The sequence below is a fragment of the Syngnathus leptorhynchus genome, chromosome 18 (assembly GCF_054491065.1).
Source record: "Syngnathus leptorhynchus isolate UIUO chromosome 18, UIUO_Slep, whole genome shotgun sequence".
Taxonomy (NCBI): Eukaryota; Metazoa; Chordata; class Actinopteri; order Syngnathiformes; family Syngnathidae; genus Syngnathus; species Syngnathus leptorhynchus.
This window is the reverse complement of record NC_141212.1, coordinates 5,986,088-6,012,221: the sequence shown is the minus strand read 5'-3', so window position 1 is coordinate 6,012,221 and position 26,134 is coordinate 5,986,088. Positions and strand designations below refer to the sequence as shown.

Genomic DNA, 26,134 nt, shown 5'->3' with positions numbered 1-26,134 from the left:
AAAAAGCGTGCTTTTATGTGGTTACATCTTTACCTTGTCCTCCTCCTGGCTTAACTATGCAGGTAAAGGGGATGTGGGCTGAGGCATACAGTCCTCCACAGCTCCATTACTCTCCTACATAATCTCTCCACCGCTCTGCACTGTGTCATATTCAATAAGGCATGTCCACTTTGGAGCAATCCAAGCAAATGTGGAGGATTACATTGAAATCCCACTCGTAGCTAAATGGAAGGACATCACATCAGTGATTCTAAAGATATTCTACCTTCACCATATCAGTAGTTTTAAAGCCTCTTAACCCAATTATAGAACATTAATGCATAAGCATGAACGTTTGAAGTTATACTAATGATGATGTTGACGGTGCTTAGTGCCATTTTCGTTTATACAACAATTTTCAAATATCTTCATCTCATTAAATAAGAGCTAGATTTAAGTGTTTAGTTAAGTTATTACACAAACTGGGCTGTTTCTGTGATAGAAAAACATTTTTATTGCTAAGTTTTGATCGAAACATGACCCAAAGAAGAAAAGCAGTCCAGGAGTAAAAAATGCAAAAGAGCTTTACATACTGTAGCCACACATTGTATGGCAAGTATAAACTTATTTATTCATAAAAATTATGCAAATCAGCTCCCCACGGCATTTATTTTGGAATTACTGCAATGGATGTGTATTGTGTGAGCGGTGTTACAGCGAGAAACTAAAAAAGATCAGACTCGTGAAAATCAATATCAGTAGATTTTGATCAAAAAGGTTTGTGCTTAATGAATTGATTGGCCACCTTTTCCAAAATGGTGTGTCAATTTGCTCCATTATTCATCATATCATATCAAGGCTAAAGGGATTTTTTTTTTTTTTTTTTTTTTTTTTTTTTTAAGATTCTTGGCATCATTTTATTTGTTAATTCTAATTTGGCAGGTTTTGTTTTAATTCAATTGTACTCTTTGATTACTATTAGTCCAGTGGAATTGATCAGAGAATAGATAAATTCTGTAACTTGATCAAGTGCGTGTGTGTGTCTACGGGACAGAAGTGAAACCAAATATCTGAAAGAAAATGATCATATTGCTGGAACTCTTTGAAAAGCGCTTCTGGATATGAAGGCATCTTGACTTGAAGGCAAAGAGCAACTTCTGCAGACACAGCAAAAATCTCCTGAGTGTTGTGAACTCATACTACAAGCTTTTAGTCTTTTCCAATGATCTATTTGAAGAAAAACATTTAACACCTTGCCTCCGCAGAGACCTGACTCTTTGCTGTAATTATGACACACACCATGAGCAATGCATTTAGCCTCTGTACTACTAACGCGTGGGGGATGCATTTACACACAAGTGTACACACAATGTTTACTTGTTGGGCCAAACGGATTGCTTCACAATTCGCAACTGTGACTAATACAATCTATGATGATTATTATCTATCCTTGTGCCCCCCAGCTCGTTATTATTCACCATATATACATACCCAATTAATCTTTCATCCATCCGGAAAATGTTGCATTTGCTACAGATGAGAAGCTTTTATTCTGAGATGACATTTAGTAAGCACCTCTTTCCATATTAATGCAATTCTAAGACGACTAGTCTTCAAGCTCCGCCAATCAATAGGTGAATTAAATAATGCATTGAATGTTTAATTGTAGTAATTTATTTTTGATGTTGCAACTACTGAGAATTATTGCCAATATTTTTTCCACTCACCCCTTTACCCGCACACAATTACACCATTAAATTATTTACAATTTTATTCTGCTAAAAGGTCAAGCTGTTGATTTACCAATAATGTTTATCATATCTTATCTTGACCATCCACTAAATCAATCATTCTGTATATGTTGTAGACACCTCAAGAAAAAAAAAAAAATACCGCCACCCCTTTGCCACCCTTGGTAAAACCTTTTAGAGCCGCCACTGCTCAAATGATATTTTTTTGTTGTTGTTTTTGTTCTTTGAGACGTCGCTGTTTTGAGCTATCATGACATTTGATTGGACATAATAATCTCTGCTAATTCCTCTCTGAATTAGCAAACCTGTTTACATTTTGAATTTAAAGCAAATAACCCCTTTTCTTTCTTCTGACACTTTCCATGACGTCTACTCTGGTCAATCCCGCTTTGTCATGTGATCTTTTGTGCCACATTCACTGACCCTTATCGGGGCTTGACAAACCTATTTGTCTGTTTTTTTGTTTTGTTTTTTGTCATTGTGGGCCGGATCAGATGGTACCCTGTTTTAGATACAGGACACAGTAGGCTAGCCAAGGACAATCAACACAGTGACCTTACCTAGCAGGCATTTGAAAAACAAGCAGACCCTTAAAATCGCATTCCCTTTAAAGTTTAAAACGGTTATTGTTAGGCTTTATAAATAGGTTACATTATTTATCGTGGGATTTTGGAGGGTGGGGAGGTCAATTCCCTTTTTCAGGTAAACGACAGCTGTAAACTCTAAGAAAGAATTTGTCACATATTGTCCAGTAAACCAAAGTACCCACTACAAGCTTTGTGATAACAATAAATAAGCGTATTGCCTTTCCGAGAGTGTCAACAATGACCAAAGACAAGGAAATAATAAGGTTCATAAAAGTCAAATTCATGGCAGAGCTGTTGTCCCGAATGTTTACAGCCTAGTGAATGACACCTTTTATTTGCTGTCACCGTCACCAACGATCACTTGTGTGGGAAATGTATTAAAAAAAAAGACACATTTGAAAACTGGCTCTTTAATCCCGTGCATGCAAATAATGAGCAAACACGGCAAAGCACATCTATAAACTGGTGACATTTAAGAGCCGGAGGGAGAAGCATTCAGATGGGGTGACAACTTTGTGGTTAGAATCATGGAGGATCACAACAACCGTTCCAAAATATTGCTGCTAATTTACCAAAATTCTTTACATCTGAAGTAGCTATTTGTAGGGCACAGAATAATCAGAACCATATTTATACTTTATTCTAAATATATCCATATATTCATAATGTTTTTTATTGGTGTGTCTGGATTCTTTAGGTGTTATATGGAATAAAATCTTGAGATCAGAGTCCCCCCTAGATCCATCCGTGACGTATTACATTCCCTCCCATATAACATAATGTCAATTTCCCCTTAATGGTCATCTCTCAATCCTCAACTCGAATGTCTTGAGTTTTGGTAGCTACATTGTTATGAGTCCAAAACAATGACGTGACTAATATCAGAGACCTTTTACCTCTTAATCATAGTCTTGCTTCGGCTGAATCAGACTTTGGTCTGAGTCACTCTGATAATGTTACCATGACAATGTTATCTGTGCAGTACATATCTGAATGTTGCTGTTGTTGCCAAAAGTTTACTAAATTGGATAAGTTGTGTATATATATTGGTTTTGGGACTATTTTGTTGATAATTGTACTCTTATATTTATATATTTTTTGTGTGTCTGTTTCTTGGTATTTTTCCTACTGGTTGCTCCTTAGCCTGTTTTTTATTTACCTCGATATAAGTCAAATATTTGTAGATGTGGCTGTGACTTAATCCAAACGATGGGTGTTTTCAGTGACCATCTCTTCTTTATCTGTTGATGATTTACTTTTAAACGTGCCATGGTGCGTGTTTACAGCAGGAATAAAGCTCACCATTGATAAGAACAAGTTCTTCTTGTTAGCCTATCAGCAAAGTTGGACGTAAGCCAGCGCTGAAGTCTCAGGGGTGTATTTCTACACAACCCATCGCTATGACAGGGGACTCGGTATACTGCGTTTCCAAACACACACACATACACACACACACATACACGCATGGCAAGATAGTCTGGGAATGGAACATGTGTTAACACTCTCCTTTCAAGAGATACATTGAAGAGGACATTGAGCAATGTTTCATCTTGCATCTCTCTAGCGGCCAACCGATTGCAGGCGTCTAAAATGCTTCCATGTGCAGTCTGTGCATTCCGACAACGTCTCTTGAGGCATTTCAAGACTCCCCTCAAAGATATCAAATACCCAAGGGACAGTAGATACTCATGAGAAATTCCCCAATAGTTCTTAGTTGCCATAACAGTTGAATAACAGGACCGGGGGAATTTTAGTCATTCCGGTTGCATTTTTGTACCCGCGATTGTTTTTCCTATGGTTATGCACCAAGGAGATGGAGTCAGGGCTTCTTTATGACAGTCGTAATCACCATCCCTGGCGGCTGCATAGGGACATCAGCTCCAATGGGCTGTTTCAGGGCACACCTCACTGTCAAATAAAAGTGTCTGGATGAAGGTCGGCGGGAGAACAAAGAGGTTCTCTGTGTGTGTGGGGGGGGGGGGGGGGTAGAAAAAAAAAAACAGCCACTCTCAGAGGGCGAGATACAAACCCGTCTGTTACAGTGTGTGCAATGTTCTGCCTCCAGTCTATTTGTTTAACCATCACACGTCAGTGTGGATGTCAGTTGAAAGCAGCATAACTGGCCCGTGCTCTCGTTTTTTGACAGTACCACATGCTCCATCCCAAGGTTGTGTCAAACAAGTCACTTGCTATGACAAATGGTGTTTAGTGTCAAAATTACATACATCATGATTGCGTTTAATAAAAAACAGGACTACCACATCCGAAATAAGTGGGTAATGTATGGGGAGTTAACATCTGTTTTCAGGGTAGGATCAGGAAAGGGCATTCAGGATAACAAAAACGCAATATTAGACAAGGTTTAAGTTAACTGCAGCGAGACAGGAAGTATCAAACCTTATAGAGGCCCATCTGACAAAAGTGATTCACTCTTAGCATAAGACATTATATCAAGCAGTTTGTGACAGCAAGGACTTGTTGAATTCCAATGTCTCTGATGTAGATCAAGGCAGCCACCAAAAAAGTGTAAGTTCCAATATTACCATTCGAGGAAATCCAAAGTGACAAATCCCCCAAAATGAAATAAATTGGTCACCACTCACATATATCTTAACTCATCCACTGCCAGGCCAATTAAATTAGATCTTGGACATCTATACCCATAAATAGCAATAAATGAGTTAATAATGTACCGTATTTTCCTTATATAAGGCGCACCGGACTATAAGGCGCACCTTCAATGAATGGCCCATTTTAAAACGTTGTCCTTATATAAGTTGCACCGGACTATAAGGCGCACCATTAATGAATCATGTCAGATTTTTAATCCAAATCAAATCATTCTCCATTTGATCTTTTTCTATTTCAACTTCAGATGCAAAAAAATTACTTTTTAATCACAAAATAATGATCCATAGTTTTTTTGATTCATGATTCATAGTCTTCAGCGGGCAATTTATGATTGATTTCATGACACAATGCTTCGGGCCAGTTCAAATTTAGGAATTTGGTCCATATATAAGGCGCACCGGACTATCGACTTTTGAGAAAATTTTAGGTTTTTAGGTGCGCCTTATAGTCCGGAAAATACAGTACTTAATAATTGTCATGCTTGTGTGTTCATTACAAAACTATAAATGAAGTGCCCTAACTCCCCTCCCATTAGTTTATTTCTGTCTTCCTGATGCTTCTTTCCAACCGTGCTGTGTTGACATGACAACCCAATCCAGCAGCCTGACAGGATATTCAAAATGTCACTTTGGTTACTATTTCTCCATTCTTCATATTGCACTCTTTGCCGGCATTGGTGTCAAGTTCTCCCATTGTTTTAGAGATGTTATTCTGGGCACTAGGCCTTTATATAGAACTGATCAAGACCAACACGGTGACACATTCATCTTATTGTGACACGGTATCAGACAGGTGCACTAGCTTGTTCCTATCGTGCAATGAATCTGTTTTGTGCCGAGTTAAGAGTAAAGAAAGCGAGAGGAGAGGAATGAAAAACCAAAAGATCAGCAGCTTTTTACTTATTATCTGGAGTTTTTTTGGCGCAAGTGTAAAGTCATCTGTTCCTGATAAAGAAATAAAAAGATAGGTGAGCCACTAACCACTACTTAGAGTTGTTGCTTTGTAAAATTTGGGCAGCATATATTGAGCCTTAATTTCTACCAAGACAAAAATGGTAAAGAAGCTTGAAAAGTTGAACCTAATTTTTGAAAATGTTGTCTGCTTTTGTTGTTTGGATTATATTTGATTATGTGTCAAGTTTGTCGTGTTTTTGTGATTCAGGTTTTGTCCTGCGTGTTTTTTTTTTTTTCAACCTCATCAGCTCCTCGCGTCTTGTCCTGGTGTTCCAAGTTGTCTTGTCAGTTTGTCAGTTTGCGTTTATTTCGTTCTCTTCACCTGTTCGTCAGTATTTAGCTCTCTTCACCTATTTCTTTTCTCTTTTGGTCAGTTCATTGTGTTCATCTCATGTTTTGTGTCCAGTTTTGTTACTTTGAATCTTTACTTTGAATTGTGAATACACTTGTGTCTTACCTGCCTGCATAGGTGTACCAAAAATGAATTTTGTCCAAGAACAATGTACAATTCTAGAATTAAAACACTTACTATAGCTGGGCTTTTTGAATTTCAGACAGACACTACAATTTTAGGATATTTTGACTACAGGACTGTTAATTTGAAATTTTATTGACTTAACAATATTTTTTCTCTCTAATTATTATAATTGTTGTGTATTTATGTGGTACCCCAGAGAAACAGATCATGCAGTCAGCAAATAGTGCTCCACCTCTTAATCATAAGACTTCTGACTACAGGCAATATTTTCAGCTGATTTCTTTTTTTAATATTCTGAAATGTCAAACAAGTGTTAAACAAGGATAACTGCTTATATTCAAAAAGAATAGTTATATCATAGAAGGCAGAGATAAAAATATAGAGTGAGATGGTGTTTTCTGTACATCTCAACGTGCCTACTTTATTCCCAAGTCTGAATAACATTTTGATTTTTGAACCTCTTCTCTGTATTAAATATAAAATAGATAGAAAGAAAGAAAAACAATGCCATCTGCAGGACCAATCCCCTAATGCAGAGTCACGACTAGCGTCCAGGGGGAAGATAATAGCCATATGTGATTCGTTTACAAAAGTGCTTTTGAATGAATCTGCGCACAGTTGCAGACGTCTGGTTTGGGCCCCGTGCCACCTGATCGTGACAGAAAGAGCGGACTTCTGCTCTTCTGGGAGATGAGTATTGAAAAGGGATGGTATTTCAATCGATTTGCTTTTACATTGTCGCTCACACCGAAGTCATCCCCTTGACTCCCCTTCTTGTCCTCCCACACTCTTTGTTCTTCCTCCTCCTCACAAGATTGGAGACAAGGCGGTCTTGATTCATCAGAGGCAGCCCGAGAGGAGCGCTAATTCTCACACAGCCTGAGGATGTTTTGTCAGGCTGTATCCAAATTGAGACGATGTGCTGTGGTATTAGGTGGAAAACAAAAGTGTGTGTGTGTGGTGGGCTTAAAGTCACCACATTGACCAGATGGAACCGCAGATTGTTGCGACGGGGCTAACTGCCTTAGCAAAACCATATGGGTCAAAAGTGTCACTTACAGAACTTTGTTATTGTTTTTTTATGCTCAAAGTAAGCAGGACTGTAGTATCCTGTAAAGTTAAAAGAAAAAGACAAAAATCCAGCAGCTTCATCCGCATCTGCGTGTCCGCAGGGCATTCCGTTTCATGAGGAGTTAGATTTCGACGTGTTAGCGCAATTCCAAACGAGCGAACGTATGCAACGCCAAGTTTTAATACCACAAAGCATTAAGTTACAGACAACTTGCCAGGGTTAATGCTTGTGGAGCTGATTGTGACTAGAAGAAATAACAAAAGAAATCACCATGATGATGATGAATTAACGACAGGAAAGAAACCAAAGCCTGAGATCAGACATTTGAATTATGACACCCCAAAAAAGAAAAGACAAGTAGTGCCATCAGCAGAGAAAGGGATTAAACACTATAGCTTAGCCGTGTCGGAAAGATTCATTGTATTCGTAGCTGTCTGTTGGGAGGCGCTTTCACCTGGTTGCTGATGTAATCTGGATTTATCCGACTTCCTGTCTCATCTCGCAACAAGGGATTTTTCAATCTGAGTGTCAACGTGGGGACTTAGGTAATACAGCCGTGTAACGTACTGCTACCCTCAACTCAAAACATTGCTACTGCTGCCGCCGAGAAACTCGAAAGCTGAAAGGCTATTTGAACAAATAGAATAAAATGAATGACTTCAGTAGCTCAGTATGTAATGGATAATCCAACCACAGACTGTGATGATATTGACTACAGAAATGCTAACCATCTACTTTACGAATGCAAGAATCGGAATTAAAAGCAAACATGGAAATTTAAATCACATTCTTTGCAGCATCATTTGCAATTTTTTGCTAATGGAACAATTAATAAGCCTCTCGAGTCATGTGAGTGTAAACTGCTGTGAGCGGTTCGCCTCTCAGAACTAATTTGAAATCATGCAATAATAAATCAACAGTGAGGAGAAGGTGTCAGAAGAGAAAAGGTTGAAGGGGCTGCGGGGAATGGTTTTTCGGGCCTCGGTTAATTAGTTGGAAGGGGAAAGCTGATGATAAACATAGATTGCTGTTCTAAGAACAGGCAGGGCCTTCTAACAGCTGTCTGTAGCTTTAAAGCACGATGACATCACACAGAACTTTGCACCATTGTGTCACCTGTCATATATCTGATTCTTATCATTGAATGGCATGTTGCCGTTCTTTTTTTTTTTTTTAATTTGATTGAAAAAAAAATATTTGAAGACAAAGCGACTACAGTACCTATTGTGTCATTTTGTTTTTCCAGTCACAACCTCATTTCACCCATATGAACATCTGAGCCCTCTCCAACGCTGTCATGAATTCAGTCTGATAAATGCAAGTGAGTCAAAGTCTGGATGCTAAGTTTTTTCAGCTTCTGAGTGAAATGACTCATAGATTACAGTTTTTGTACAGTGAAGCCTGGAAGGCAGCAGTCGCCCTTCCACCCACCCAGATGACTTCCTCTTTACTCTAGTCAGGAAAGGAAATTGAGCCCAGATGTGACTTCAAACAAAAGAAAAGCTAAGGGGATAGGAGGTGGAATCAGGCCCGTCTTTCTCGTGACCCAAAGACCTGCTCCTTCCTGGCATCTGTCTATTTACCTCCTCCTCATCTAGATTGTCTATTGTGAGTTTCAGTCCATCGGGTGTTTTCCTGGCTTTTCAATAACATCGTGTATCATTCTGTACTTTCACCAAATAAGGAACAATCGCCAAAGAGTCTCATTTTTTCATTCTTGTGCAACATCGTTTTTCTTATGGTTCGTCTGCTAAATATAGGTAAAATGACGACATTCCACCTAAGCGCCGTGATTAGACATTTGAAAAATGTCAAGCCATTAAGCATCATCCAGAATGAAATGGAAAAAGAGGCTAAATGAAAAATGAGGTCTTTCCGTTCTTAAATTGCACTTTAGTCTTCACAACACTGCTCTTTGGGGATTTTTTTGTTTCCAGGTTTTGCACAATGTTTGCAAATTTCTGTCTTGTTTTAAACCAGTTGTTCTGACTGTGTAGCCATTCAGACCCAGAATAGGCCTATAAATCTTTTTTTAGCGTCGGAAATTGAGCTCTTTTTCATTCAGGTAGTCAAAACAGACTTTTATTATGAGCCTTTCAGTATTTGCATTTTTTGGTATCCAGATTGTGAGCTTTCCTTTTGTAATGAAAATTACTACCCTCTCTGCTTAAAATAATGAACGCAACTGCACCACAGTCTCCGGGATGTGGTACTTCATGCTGATTGCAGTGATTACGAATGTATTATGCACGTCTGCTACAAACTTAAAATATATTTTTTTCTGGAACTTTACGATTAATTCTTTACAATTCAAAATCCATCTTCATTCCAAGAATAAGACAATCTTTACTTAAGATAAATAGTTTTACAGTTTGCATTTAGATGAATTGTAGACATCTTCAAATATATTTTTTAAATACATTTTAAAATGGCGGGAAAATCACACCTACCAAAATCTTGTGGGGGTGGCCAAAGAGTGCCCCTGGCCACTGCTAGCTCCGCCCATGTACATTTACATGAAATTCCTGTAATTAGTTTGTTTGAAAAGATGACTAGACAACTGAAAGTATGTTTATTGCTCCATGATGTCATATTAATATTATACAGAAAGATTTTCTTTTCAAATTCGGCTATGTTTCAGCATTCAAACGACCCTTCTGTCAATGGATCAGTTGAGGTTTATTTTGTTTGCCGGGATGTAAAACCAAATGTCCAATGTATCCGTGTTGCCTGACAATTACTGCATGTGTTGCGAAGTAGCCAGCCAGCTTATGTAATAAATCTTAGCAAGACAAGGAAGACTTTAGCACCTCATGTCAAAAATGCCAGTAATCCACAATCCTCTCTTCCTGTCCGCCTTTTAAGCCATTTCAGCTCCATTGCCTTTTTCTTCGAAACTACCACACCAACACCTCCCCCTGTGTGTTTCCCCATCCCTCACCCCTCCTGCTACAGAACTACAGGGGCTTGCTTGTTGTCAAGACTTTTTACAGGCTGGCTTCAACATAGAGCAGAATTCTGCCAGGAATTTATCTTGCATTATAACTCACAGGCTGCCTTCACTATCATTCCATGCAATGACCCAGATTCAGCCTTCAGAATTGCCCAAAACTGCATCACAAGACTGGTTAGTAAGAAATTCTCAAATTGCATTTATAGTTATGTTTTTACGATTTGGAAAAAGCCCATCAGTGTGTAGTGTAGAGCTGATAGCGTTTCTGGCTTTTGTCCGAATACTAAATGAAGCTTCAAATTTGCTTTATGAACCAGTTCTTTTCATTTTTAAGCGTGCCTTGTGAATAATCTGACTCTGTCTGTCTTCATGAGTAAAAATATAGTGCTGTCTTCTACCATATTGACACATGAATTCTGGTCATTGTCTCAATACTAAATGAAGCCTCAAATTTGCTTCATGAACCAATTGTTTTCATTTTTAAGTGCCATATAAATGATTTGACTCTGTCAGTCTTCATGAGTAAAATATAGTGCTGTCTTCTGGGGAAACGTGACATTGGATGCACGAATAATCCTAATCGATGAGGGTAAACGTAATTTCATAGAAATTTAATAAACACATTGATCGACTTCAAGTGGAAAAAAATATCCTCACCCAAAGGCAATTTTGAATCCTCACTGCATGCATGTTTTAGGAATGTGGGAAGCCGTTTGCAGTCCTGTCATGATTTCCGACAGTTAGTTCAGGAAAAAAAGATACGAGCAACTCTTGCAAGGGTTTCTACTTTTCTTGTAGCACTAATTTGGCTGGCACCTTTTGAAGTGCTTTGCAATGTCCAGATGTAAATGAATGCAGAGAGGAATGTGATAAGCTAATGATGTCCCTCGGGAACTAATGAATTTAACCGAGGGATAAACATATCTGCATATCTAAAATGACTTTTCCCCTCTTTTCTCTGCTTGCCGTTAACAGTTTGGAGCAGAGTAGATGGACGTAGTTTCATGTGTGTAGGCTTATTATGTATCTGCAGTTTTATCAAGGTGCAGAAGCATGCAGAGTAAATATGCCACGCCAAAGCTCTCCAGGCACAGGAAAGAAAGGGAATTTCCAATGAAATTACATAGAGGACTTAAAAAAATATTTTGTGACATGGTTCTCACACGTCCTTAAAAACATCTCAATAATTAAGAATGCTGTCAACAATACGCTTATAATTTAAATATAACCATTTTCAGGAATATATGAATTAATATAATCATGTTAGTTATCCAAAATAAAAAATGGCGTTCAAGGTCCATTTTATTCACACGACAAAGAAACCCAACTGCAAACATATCCATCAAGGAAAAATAAAAATAGTTTGTTTTCTCTAAATTTATGCTATCAATAATTCATGCAAGCAATCGGGAGCTTCTTTTTGTGAAGGAATTGAATTTAGCCTGACAGCTGGAATTAAACATGATACACATACGCAGAGGCTGACCTAAATAGTCAAATTAATATAAACACCTGGGGAAAGAAATATATACAAAAAAAATTCATAGCATTTGTAATAATTAAATATAATTCAATGATTTAAGAGAGGAAGCTTTGTACACTTGAAGAGTCAGGGAAAGTCATCTGGATCTATTTTTGTGCTCAGAACTGTCAAACTCTGCGTGAAGTAAATAGCGCTCCATTAACTTTTTAAACACAGGACACTGCATTTTTAAGTGCCGCACACAAATTCCAAGGTGAACAGCATTAAAATGACACCGCTGTAAATGTATATGTTTACACTCGTCAGATAAAGCCATTACATATTTGCTCGGCATAACTGAGCGGCTTTTACAGACTGTTCGACAACACAATGTGATGCCTTGAAATGTTTAGACAAGTGTGTTTCCCTTTTGCAAATCGCCCCCACACGGGGGTGACCCCTGAGGATTTGAAAGCGATTAAAAGATGCTTTGTTTTGCGTGTGTGTGTGTGTATACATAAACAAAAATTGTGCTCTACATTCTTCTGAATTGTGGAAGACACTAATGTCGTAGTAGTCACTCGGTTGACTTTTGAGGAAGCAGCATGGATTCAATTCACACTCTGTTTTAAAATGTGTGCCTTTGATTGACTGGCAGACGTTTTTTGTGAATACGCACATTCTGGAACCTGTGAACAGTTTTTGAATGACAGTTCATTTTTGTTCAAGCGTGCCTGAACTTGTTAAGCATCCAAGACAATTAATTCCTCATTATTTCATCATCATCCTGTTGTATTATGAATTCTGAGTCAACCGAGCTCATTTTAAAACGTGCGAACTTAACTTTGAACAAATTTGTGGAGAAAATGAACTTTCCCAACATAAATGGGTCTGACTCAAGAGTTCAACATTTCCCACAAAAGTTCACCGTTAACGTCACGAACATAGACTAGAACAGCTTTACCATCGATAATAACACGGGCACCAAAAAGTTTACCATGGTTGACGTCACAGATGTGATAAAAGAACGTAAAAGATGTTTTTCATGTACGTTCCATGAACTTACTCTGAACTCTTTCAAAGATGCACAAGTTAATTTCTCTTCCACCAAAGATGATGAATGGCTGAATGGCGCGCACACACAAGCCACACATGCCCTCAAGTTGACTTTACCACTTTTGGCTGAAAGATTACACGTTGCTTCGTTTATGTTCCGCTTGAAAAACATGAACGTTTTCTCAATGCTTTTATGTAGACAATAGAGCACGATGTGCAAACATAAAAAAAACAGATGAGTATTGTCTTAAATCTGGAATGTAAGGACCTAGGTAAGCATATAAAAATGAAGTATATGTGCCTGCAACTTCACCTTGCAAGTTTTCGCATAGTTTTGTAAAACCTACAGTGCTTTTTTTTCAAGGTTTGCCATTTTTGAGTTAAATATAACAAGTATTGACAACATTATAAAGTTTGAAAAACAAATATTTTTGAGTTTATGCTGCACACACTGGCGGAGCTAAGGGGGGGCCCACGGGGGCACTGTCTCACCTTAAAATTGATTAAACAATTGACTAATAAAACATCAATGTTTTCTGAAGATTTTTTTATGGGTTAGTAAATATATATTCGGGCGAATTAATGAAAGGGCCACTCAAAGTGCAGCCCACAAGACAGCTTTGGTCACCACATGAATACAAAATTATATCCTCGCCAGTGGCTGTAAATCGGGCCAAAAGCATTTGTGCCCTCTAAACTGCAAACCAGTAGCTCTCCCTCAGTTCATCAGATCAGTATTGAGCTTTTCCGACACTTTAGATCCTCTGTATTTCTTCATAGTCCTGGGCAATGTGGAAGTCAGCCAAAACTAATGTCAGGTTGTTTAACAAGTTGCACTGGCATCGGGGTACGGACATTTAGAATAAGAGGCAAAATGTTGACAGTACAGAGCTGAGGGAATATAATATTATTGTAAACCCCGCCTCCCACCCATGTCAAGGATAGATCGATCAGGCACTCAACTTGACAAATTAATTTTTGATTTATGCAATAAATCAATGTCGTGAATCGTAAGTACATGTTTATACAGTATGAATGTCGACGGCATGTATAATATGGCAGTGAAGATATATTTGTATAAGAATTTTTCAAACAACAATTGCAGCAAGTTTTAACCGACTCTTGCAGCTGTTAGTTTAGATATGTTGTTATATTGTATAGTTGTATTGTTCTTGGTTGTTGTTCTTTACTTTTGATTGTGTATTTATATAACCTTGTTTTATCTATTTATTTATTTTTAGCACTCCATCCCCCTCAAAGGTCCATTGTTCTTTGGGTCAGGCCACAGTTGTAAATAAGAACTTGTTCTTAATTGTTTGCCTGGGTAAATAAAGGTTAAATAAAACAAAAACTACTGGATATGAAGCTGAAAAAGTTTGGAAAATCTTATTTGAAGGATAAATGCAAAGAAAAGCCATGAAGAGGATTTTTGTCTTCAATTAAAATGCAAATGAGTGCGCGCGTCATGGTTAAGGTATTGTTTGCGCCAAATGTAGTTAAGACACCAACTATTTTCTGCAGTGTGAGGGCAGAAGGGAGGTGGCTCGGCTATTATGGGGCTGCTAGGGGATATGCATTCTTTATTCTGAGGAGGGGAGGGACTGACGGCAAAGAGAGAGAGAGAGAGAGGGCGGGGGGAGATAGAGTGAGCAAGCTCAAGGGGGAGAGAGAGGAGAGAGAGAGAGAGGCGCAAAGAGCGCACACGTCGCACTATCAACTGGATCCATCTAAGAAAACAACTACGGGGAAGTCTTGAGCGAGAGAAGTGGAAGTTGATCCCCACTAAAAGAGAGCACAGCCAGCTGTCATGGCCCGTGACAAACCAGGCGACGGGCACTTCCACGAGTGCGTCCTCGCAGTTTTGCTTGAGTGGACGAGGAGCAGTGGGAGATGTGATCGTCGCCCTGCATTCTACCGACCTCGTTCTGTGTCGCTGGTGATGTTGAATTAAAGCAGCTTGGAAACACACGCACAAAAGTCAGGATAGAGGTGGTGACGTAAAATATGCGGCTTCGACGCTCGATCGGATCATCCTGGCTCCGGTGGCACCAGACGGACCTTTACGCATGATCATTCTGCAGGACTGCATGAAGGATACTGTGACGTGGGAGAAAAGTTGAACGCAGAAGCGGCTTGGGGGACGTATAGCGACTCGGCAAAGGTACCGTTGTCATCATCACAAGGAAAATGATTGAAAATTGATTATTTAAAAATGGAACTTATTGTGATTAACGTCTAAACGTACTTAGAAGGGAAAACAAATGACCATTTGGATCTCCAAACAAAATATAGGTCGTCCTATGTCATTTATTTAAATACTATCCTTCATCAATTTCACCGAAGTGAAAAATCACTAGTCCGAAAGCGCACCGGTCCAAAGCGTTCTACCCATGAAGATTTTCACTCTCTATGCACCTCACGCCTTTCAACTGCTCTTAGAAATATTCCATCCGAATGAACACCACTCACTGGGCAACCTTTGAAGTATGTCTGATCCGCCTCTTATCGCCTCTTAAATACCTTCACCGTTTTCAACTTTTAATTGCGTTTCTCCCAGCAAATCCACTTCTAATCCGATTGTCCTGACCACGTATCAGAGCGTTCATCTGGAGGTGGGAATATGTGCTTACTAGCCTGGAAATTTAATAAGAGAGGGATAGAAACCTGATGGGAGGGAGGAATATTTATTTTAGGGGGTACGGGAAAACAATTTATCTATCAAATGTATGCTTTTTAGTAACTTTTTTATGATTGCAGTAATAATATGGATGAAATTGCCTCGTGCTGTTGTGGCCGTTTTATCGCCGACCGTGTTTGCTTACTCTCCTCACTGCTTGTTTGAGTAATTCTTGCAATTTTGAAATGTGGATCACAGATATATGTCTAAGGATTGTTTCTACATGCATCTCAAAAACAGCAATGGAATTGCCTCTCTGACATAATCATTTCCACTTCGTCGAGCAGTCCTACCATGCTTAAAATAATCAATAAACACAATAGAATTGTTATTTAATATCAGGCAGCCAATTGGTTTGGTGATTCTCAAAGGCAAAATAATACAACTCTTGGATGGCCGTTCACGTTGTTAACATTCAACCCTAGTTCCCTTAATTGTGTGTTATCCATCAATGACTCCGGGTGGAGCCTCACTAAGGCTGAAAGCAACCGATGACAACCAGAATCTTTCAATCATATACAGGGGGAGAGAAAATGTTTGATGGGTCATAAAACTTAGAATAATGGATCCGTATTCCTCAGTGATGCAGTGGCCTTGTGCTCTGACTAGAAACCTCTCTTGTGAAAAATAGCCCGTATTGATCATTTATTGCAGGTGGACATACTAAATTATTTTGCAATCCTTTTCCATTTGACAACTTGTGTATGTCAACCGAGTGAGAGATGTTTGCATGTGTGTTCCTCATTGCTCTGTGTAAAAAAAAAAAGGCAGCACCTATTTTTAGGTCCATATTTTGGATATATCTCTTTCAATGTCGTGTTTTAAAACAAAGCAGCGATAATCTTTCTGCCAAACTCTACAAATCCAAATGTGTGTGTGTGTGGTTGTTGATCTGTGTTCCCTCTCTTAACAGAGTGCGAAAGGACAAAACCCTCCTTTATGTTTGTGATACCGGATATGCAAGAGCTGTTCTGAATATTTATCAGATGGTTCTTTATCAATCACACAGCGCATAAATTGACACCAGGGATTGAATCGTTGTGTTCTGTTTCATATGAAAGTCAGAGTTCGAAAGAGTATTCTTGTTTGGATGGGAGAAAGAACTGGATGTGGTGTTGTGGGGGGGGGTTGGGGAGTGACCAGGCCACCCTGAAAATACTAGCGTTTCTTTGTTTTCCCGCAGGTCTCTGGTTCCAAATGTCACCCTCCTCGGACTCTACCCCAGTCGGGGAACAGCAGCAGTGTGTGACGGACAGGCCAATGGAGCCTGCGGTGATTCTCTGCCGCGTGGCTTCAAACGGGCCCTGGATGAGCTCTGCATGGCGCAACCTGTGAAGAGTCGTGCTGTGGTGTGACGTCTCAGTATGGATGGAGTCAGTCAAAGGACCGGCCACCACTAATGAGATCACAGCTCTTCATTGGAGGACTCGCATGTTCAGGATTACTCCCGAATTTTCCTGATCATTCCCCAGCAACCGACATCATTAGCAGACTCTCCATGGTGGACTTTAATATTTGTTGGATTATTCGATTATTTATACGCATTTTTTTCTTTCTTTTAATCCCTCCTAGTTGTTTATTATAATTTTTTGTTTTTTTGATTATTATTTTCAACTATGGAGTTTCTGACTGGACCCTGGAATAAGGATTGGACTTCATTCGTACAATTTTGGTTGACTGTAATTCTTAGCCTTCAAATGCAATTCAGCCCAGGTGCCTCTTGCCCAGAAGAGTGTCGTTGTGACAAATTATTTGTGTACTGCAATGAACGCAGCCTGACATCTGTGCCTCTGGGGATACAGGAGGGCTATAATGTACTTTACCTACATAACAACCAGATCAACAATGCTGGCTTTCCTTTGGACCTTCACAATCTGGCTTCTGTAGAGACTGTGTATCTCTATGGCAACCAGCTGGATGAGTTTCCCATCAATCTGCCCAAAAACACCAGAGTACTGCATCTCCAAGAGAACAATATTCAAACAATCTCCAGGGCAGCCCTAGCACAGTTGACTCGATTAGAGGAGTTGCACCTTGATGACAACTCCATCTCCACAGTGGGGGTGGAAGAAGGAGCCTTTAGGGAGGCACTAAGCCTCAAACTCCTCTTCCTCACCAAGAACCACTTAAGCAGCGTTCCCATCGGCCTCCCGGAGGATTTGAAGGAGCTACGTTTGGATGAGAATCGAATCGCTAACATCGCAGAGGAGGCCTTCCAGAATGTGACGCGTCTACAGCGCCTCCTGTTGGACGGGAACCTGCTGACGGATGAGGGAATCGCGCCGGGCACCTTCCAGGAACTGGTCAATCTCCGAGAACTGGCACTGGCCCGTAACTCGCTCACCTTCCCTCCTCCGCTTTTACCCAGCCAGTCGTTGGTCAAACTCAGTCTGCAGGAGAACCAGATCGACCAGATCCCAATAGCTGCGTTTGCAGAGCTAAATAGACTGGAAAAGCTGGATATTTCCAGCAACCAACTTCAGACTCTTACACAGGGTGTATTTGACAGCCTGTCAAGCTTAAGGCATCTCATTGTGCGAAATAACCCGTGGCGCTGTGACTGTGCAGTGAAATGGGTGGTGGTGTGGCTCAAGTCATTGCCTTCCTCCATAAACGCCCGAGGCTTCGTGTGTCAGAGTCCCGACTGGGTGCGCGGCATGGCAATCCGTGAACTCACGTTGGATATTATCGAATGTCCAGTCGATACCGACCAACCGCCGTGGCCCACACTTCGTTCTACACCTCCCCCTCCGCCCACTACCACCCCTCTCACCACCATGATCTCCACTCTTATAACCACATCCATCCCCGACTACTTTGATTCGCCTTCTCCACCCGTTCCTCCAATCTATCACAATCCTCCCGGTCCTCTACCTCCTTACGAGGATCCCCTTCAGATTTCCTTCCATGTGGTTAACTCTTCGAATATAGAGGTGAGCTGGGCTTCCTATTTCACCGTAACGGCCTACAAAGTCACTTGGGTTAAACGGGGCCAAAGCCAAATAAATGAAGGGATGCAGGAACGGACTGTGAGCGGCGGACAACGGCGTATCAGCCTCACCAACTTGGAGCCCCGGTCTGTGTACCGGATCTGTGTACATGTTTTGGACATCCATAACTCCTACAGGCCCGGGGAGGATACAATATGCTCCGAGGCCAGGACCAAGTCAGCCATGCCGACTAAATCTCCTGGTTCAGGGCAAACTCCAAAGGAGAGTATTAATTCCACATTGTTAATGGCTGGCATCATAGGCGGAGCAGTACTGATCATCTTAATAACACTACTCAGCCTGTTTTGTTGGCACATGCACCGGAAGAGCCGGTCATCTTCGACCAAGTGGAAATACAACCGAGGCCGTAGAAAAGATGACTACTGCGAGGCTGGAACCAAGAAGGATAACTCCATTCTTGAAATGACTGAAACCAGTTTCCAGATAGTGGCGCTAAACAACGAGCAGCTGCTCAAAGGAGATTTCCGTATTCAGCCTATCTATACACCCAATGGGGGGATTGGATTTAGAGACTGTCACCTCAGTAACAATAGCTTAGCATACTGCAAGAGCAGCAACGTACCCAGTACGGAGTTTTGCCACACGTAATGTCGTGGTAAATATCGCAGTGGCGCAACCACAGACTCAAAAAAAATAAACGATTGACAATATGTACAACACACACACACACACACACACATATACACGCACACACACACACACACGGTTTGTGTAGACAATAACAGAAAAATATATCTAAAAAAAAATATAGTGACATATAACTGTACAATATATTTCCAAGTTCTGTCTATGATGTAATTTATACTGTGGATAATAATGTGGGATTCTCTGCTATCTTTTTTATTCATAGGAAAATGAGTCCCAAGTGTTTTGTTTTTGTTTTTTTTTGTTGTTTTTTTGATAAACAGCAGGGTTTTCAAAGTTGTTTTAATGGTCAATACTGTACATGAACACGGATTTGTACAATCACGGCAACCTGGGTGTAGCTTCTGGCAAATTCTGTCAGCTTTGGAAAATGTTGGGCACTTTGAGGGCTGGGATACTTTGCTAACCACAGAAGCAAAAAAGAAAAAAAACTAAATTGCCTTTTTATGCTTAACCCTCCCATGTATATTTTCATGGAAACAATAGCGGCACTTTGTAGAATACAATTGTAGAAGAGGTGTGATTGGATTGTTTCCTATCAGAGAAATCCCAAAAGTGCTTTTAACTCTTAAAATCGTCTGTGCTCAATTTGTTTATTATAACCGAGCCAAGATGAGCCTCCGTTAAGAGGCACTTTTTTGGAAAACTCTGAAATAGGATTCGTCATCTTCTGCACACTAGTAATCATAAGCAACTTGATTAACATAAAGATAAGCAACAAAGAACGATTACTCTCGATGCAGTGTATCAGACTCAAGAGAGTGCCCCCCCCCCCTTCCGCCCCCAACTTTCATTTCTTTCATATTGTTTTAGCAAGTGAGGCCACAAGGGGGCAGTTTCTTTCAGCATAGTGTGAAACTAAGGGCATGCGGCAGACTGGGAGGGTGGGAAAACACACAGATCACTCTACCTTCCCCTCAAACTTCATAACCCAGATGACATTACTCTGTTCAGACAGCATTGTTATAATGTTATTGCTCATTGGGTTTCTTTAATGACGTGGAATCATTTTAAACTAATTGTGTCTTCCGTGCTTTGTGGCAAAAGGATATGGATTTTCACCATTGTGGTTTGTCTGAGTGGGCTTTTCAATGTGATGAGCATTTCAAAGACAACCCGTAATAATTTATTCATGCATTTTGGAAAATTAACAAGAAACTCAACAATTGCATTTTTGCAATAATCCGTGATCATTCACAAGTGCTTCATTATTTTTAATTACATTCCTGAAATGTTTTGTTATTTTTGGACTTACGCATTTCATGGCGGTAGGAATGAATGTTTCTCACCCGCCATCTTCCACTTCTCTGGCTGACTGCCTCGTTGTCCCTGTCCCAATATCTCAGATCCCAGCATGTGCTCAATTAAAGTAGTTTCCTTGCCCTTCAACTCACGGACTGAGGCAGCAGCGCTTTGCATGCCATGTGCCAGCGAGCGGTCTTCATTATGCACTTCTTAAGAAGACTCTATTTGATTTGACATCATTTTATTTTGAGGGGGCCAAGCTTAAAGAGTTCCCACCCTCAACCCCCCCAACCAACTCTTTCCTTATAATCCTCCCAAAAAAGAAAATATGCACATTTTACTTTCACTTGGCTGCACCTAACTCACGCTGAGCATGTTAACTCTTTGTGAGGCCCCCAAAAACTTTCCCCGCTATTCAAAAAAAAGACTCTATAGTTGATGTATTATAGCATTTGAAATTCAGCAATAGAGTAGCAAACTGTAAGACTTTCACACCTCCATGATTAAATATTTAAGATATCATTGAGTGCTTTTATGTACAACCAAAGTAATTTCTTGCCTGCTATGAGCTAAATAACATGAAATCAAGAGTGATCATTTTAATCATGGCTAAGTCCTGAATCGAGTGCCATTATTATAAGCTAAAAAAAAAAAAAAATAGCACAATACACACTTAAATTACTAGTCTGATTCTATTTTCTGTGGTTATCAGGGCATCTCCACTTTATGTTGAACTTTTTCTACTAATATCAACATATCAGCGCACCCAGAAGACGTACCAAGTGTTCCTGTGACCTACCCTGCTTTAACAATCTTAAAACAGCTGACAAAGCACTGAACCAACAAATTCATTGTGTGGTTTGCTCTACATGCTGCACCCACTCACCATAATATCCTGCACGTAAGCTTAAAGAACATTTTTTTTTTTATATGGTTTCTCCCACAGACATATTTGCCTTACCTTTTTATGCAGGATTGAATAATTAAGAGGAATATATATATACAGACTACAGGATGAGATTTAAAGAGACAGCAACAAGAATGCCCGAACGAAAGCACATTTACTCGGCCTTGGTGGTGACAATAACGGTGCCAATAGGAACAACGCCGCTAAGCACGACACACATACTCACACTCGCTAATGAGACTTTTCATCCACACTGCCAGACCTTTCAGCGCTACTACACGGTGTGGTTAATGATTCAACCAGGCTAGGGAAGCATTTTAGTGGTTGTTTTGCAGAAAGCGTTACTCCTCATTTAATTCACGGTTAAAGCATTTAACATAATGCTGAGACAAATGGAATTAAACGAAATGGAATGCAAATTGACTGCTAGTGTTGGTTTGTGTTGTTTTATTATTATTATTTTTTTTACTGATTGATTGGGTGTTTTTTTTTTCTAACTACACTTCCTGTTGGCAAATCTTTCACTGCAGATATTTATCAGCAAGTAACACAAATTTGCATGTTGAAACTTCATTACCTTTAATTTTGTTCATTTGACGTTGCAAATATATTTTATAGTTCACCCAGTGGTTGTGATAGAGAGCATCTATGAAACCTGATTTTAGCTGCAAAAAATTTACAGCGCATGTAAAATGGCGACACATTGATCACGTTAGAAAACCCACACAGAGATGTTTCTTCGGAACCAAAGTTAAGAATTTCTGTTCTCATCTTGAAATGTTGATGTTGTTCCATGTATGTGCCTTGAGGTTGAACTTACAATGTAAAGTCCTTGAAACCTTTAAATGTTTTTGCACAAACTGTACATACTTAAGTGAAGTTTTTTTGTTTTGTTTTTTTAAATAAAAGAGCCATTGGATTTGAGCGCTCACTCCCATTTTATTCAGAGAACCATTCCCTATAATATTTAACATAATATTTGGTATTCTGTGCCTACCTATGATAGGTCAGAGAATTAATTTCATATTTTTTCCGTTGTAAGGGATGCTCAAGAAATATTAGTGTAGCCACCACAGCTTAGCACAAAGCTGGAGAAAATCCAGGCCACCCCAACATTGTACTCTTATGGCACAACTAAATCCGACAGTAAGCCTATTCCATTCTTCCTAAACTATATAAAAAATTTTAAAAAAAAAACAATACGATCCCACTGAATCCCAGAAACAGGACGTTGCTATGATGCTCAAAATACAGAAAATGTCAAATGATCTGTTTTTAGATGTTTTTGTAAGCAAAAAACTGCAATATACAAGAAACATGAAGAGGTGGCATCAACATCAGATTCCCACTCCCTGTTTTAGATGTCAGTATTCTTATTCTTGTTTCTTGGTCAGGTTTAAATTGTAAAAAAATTATAATTAATTTTTATTCCACTCCATGATGGGTTTGTATTTCTAAAATATTTTCCCATTGACACCAATTGCCAACATATTTTATTTTACTATATATGCATTTTTAGGTAACATTTAAATAAATATATACATAAAAGGATGTACATAAATTAACTACCAATTGTAAAAATAACATTTAGGGGATCCTCGGTTGATCACAAATATTTTTAAACTAATGTCAACAGTCCAAATTGTTTGACATTCACATCAAATTGTGTCACACGTTTCATTATACTATCTTCATTTCCCCAAATTTCAAGTGCAATGCCTCAGAGACATTCTCTCTTTTAATTTAGTGATGTTTAAATCTTCCTGCGTGTACTACGTCGCTGCACAAGTTAGAGAAAATTGATCATGAGCTACACATCTGCTGGCACCACACCGCAATGCCAGCACACTTTATATCTTCACTTTAATGAGCCTTCTATTTTATCTAAGCGAGAGCGACAATGTTTGCCATATCCCAAATCGCATTATGTAATGAAATGTGATTTTTCTACTTTTGAAATGTTCTATGAACAGGTGTCAGCTCAAAGATCAAACGATGCCATTCCATATTTTCAAACGTGAACATCTGATAGACTAAATAGTGAAGTGGCTGCTTTAAAAGATTCACTCTGTTGTTCGTCACATTTTATAACGGGCTGAGAAGCCTTTAATTATACCGTTGAACATAGGTGAGGCTATTTTCACCGCTAGGCTAATGGATGTCAGGACTAGGTCACTGCGGTTCTCTGTCCATTTGCTGCCAACGGCAAATGCCACGGACATTAAGTCAATCAAATCGGTATCACCTTGCTCTTAGCTTACATAAAAATGAATAGAAGCTTTTCTGTTTGGCACACTCATGCATTAATTTGAAAGCTGGTTTACATGACAACAGTATCTTAGAGACGGAAACATTTATAAACAATACTGACTATGCCCTTCGAACCATTATCCGTGTTAAGTTTGTAGTCTGCAAAATTGTAGACGACAGGGCTTTGTTGTTTTTGCTTTTAATCATTTTTCAGTTTGTTTACCGCATTGCTACTGAATGTTTGAGTGACATGACTAATTACTGGCACAGCAGTTCATGTTTGGGGATCGGTGTGAAACGGAGTTGCTTTGACAACAGTGTTGTAAATAATTTACACGAAACAATTGAAAAGCAGAACAAAGTAGCTCTTTTTGTGTTGAATAATATATATTAATAGTTTGTACGAACTAGCCGCTCACTTTTTTCATAGTTAAGAGAAATGTTTGCAAACTCATGCTTCTGTGTTTCAAAACTTGCCCCCAAACACTGTTTTCTTTTTTTACAATACATAAAAGTGACTCGCCAGCTGTACTTAGTTTTAATTGGTGACAAAATGAGTTTTACACCGAGAGCTGTTGTGTTACCGCCTGAAAGACTTCCAGACCTATAAGGCATTTACAGGTGTTAACACAATCAAAAGAACAAATTGCTGCCACTTGAAATGATACTTTGTTTGGACATGCACCCTCTGCTTGATAATTACAAACAGCAAGTACAAAGTTGTTTCTCGGATGGTTTTTGCTTTTTTCGGAAAAGGTTTTATCTTAGTGTGTGCTGAGCATTGGTTTTACAGCGAGTATAATGTAATCCAGGAGATCACCATTTTATACAACAAATTGATCATTAAATTGTCCTTCTAAATGCAATGCAGCTGCTTTTGTAAAGTACTTTAGATTGTACAGTTTCATGTGTGATCCTTCTATATTCAAGTGAATTAATTTACTTGATTAAAAAAATTGACTGACTCATGCAATATTAATTATAGGCAACGATCCAAAAGTATTTTCAGATGGATGCCCTCAATGTAATTAAATTTTTCCATGAAGTATCTACTGATGATTCATCAGTTTTTATATATATATATATATATATATATATATATATATATATATATATATATATATATATATAATATATTATTATATATATAATAATTTTATATATATATCTTTTTTTTTAAGACAGAATTTCCATTGTAAGTAGTCAAACATATGAAGAGGAAAAAAAACTTCATTTTATTTATTTGGCAATTTTTATTTCAGCAACAAGAATAAAGATTATACTTTTTACCAATTAATATCTTCTCCAACACTTGCCCATTTAGGATGTATTTTGTCTGGATCTAAACACCACCGGTTCATTGTCTTGGCTTACTTGCCCACAATGATTCCTGCTACTAAAAACAGTTCTGTGAATTTTCAGAATGTTAAAATATTAATCTTCCACAAAAGCAAGTCAGACGAGCTGTTTGGTCAATGTTTATGCATGTGCACTGAGATAAATGCAGCTTAAAATAACTTTGCAATAAATCCACAGCTGTGAGGTATTCATGAAAAATGTGTATTTGTGCCTCCTATCAGAGAAACTTGGAATAAATTACCTAAAAACTGACCGGATTAAAGTTTAACTTCCTGTCTCTGGACCTCCGAGAGCTTGGTCATTCCACCATATGTTGAGCCAGTGGGTCAGAGGAGTCACAATACCTGGTGGGACAGAGCAGCTGTGACCTTGAGCGAGACTCACCGCCTGGGTACGACCTATAATGAATGAAGATGGTGATGAATAGTGAAGGCAAGAAGGTGAAGCAGGTGACCAGGAATTGGCAGAAAATGGCTTCTTATACACCTATGAGGAGTCACATCTGGTGCACCATCTAAAGACTCCATGTAATGATCGGAACTTGAGCTCCCGCCGCAGAGGGTAAAAAAATATATGACTGACTTTTAATATTTCATACAACATGGTGAGAAGGTCAAATAAGTGAGTGTCAGGTTTGCTTTGTGTCACAAAGAAGAACTACACTAATGTGAAAACGGTACATCATGCATAGGCAACTCCGGTTCTCTCCTGCATGTTTTCTACGCCGCCATATTTCCACATACCACATTCAAATGATCAGGATTGTTATCCAGTTTCTGCAGACCTTTCTGACCATTTGAATCAGGTATGTTTCAAAATGGAGACATAGAAAACACAAGCCCTTGAGGACTGGAGTGTTCTACATGTGCGGTCCATCTTCTTTGTTATGCAGTATTACCTTCACAATTTCAGATATTCTTGGATATTTTTGCTCTAGTAGTTGTTTAGCCCTCTGTATGGCTTCCAGAGTAGTGAAAAGTGCAAACGATTGCTTTTAAGGAGCCCTCGAATGTTTTGCTGTTCAGGATGCTGAGTGCTTACTGTCTAGGTTGTTCGTGTGGTGCCTTGTTTTGTTTTCATTTCTTCTGAAAAGCTGTGAATGCTCTACTTTGCCATAT

The 26,134-nt window shown here is 39.1% G+C and overlaps 1 protein-coding gene across 2 annotated transcripts in view; it reads left to right on the top strand.

Moving 5' to 3' along the window:
• The window catches only part of flrt2 (fibronectin leucine rich transmembrane protein 2), a 73,395-nt gene extending 51,064 nt beyond the window's left edge, over positions 1–22,331 (top strand). Inside the window, exons 1-2 of one of the 2 annotated variants that reach the window (XM_085937975.1) lie at positions 14,605–15,083; positions 16,783–22,331. In XM_085937975.1, the coding sequence (XP_085794101.1) occupies positions 17,216–19,198 (1,983 nt within the window). In that variant the 5' untranslated portion in view covers positions 14,605–15,083; positions 16,783–17,215 and the 3' untranslated portion in view covers positions 19,199–22,331. Of the gene's footprint in view, positions 1–14,604; positions 15,084–16,782 lie in introns of those variants that run through there. The other variant, XM_085937974.1, reaches the window with a different exon arrangement.
• Positions 22,332–26,134: the final 3,803 nt, after the last annotated feature.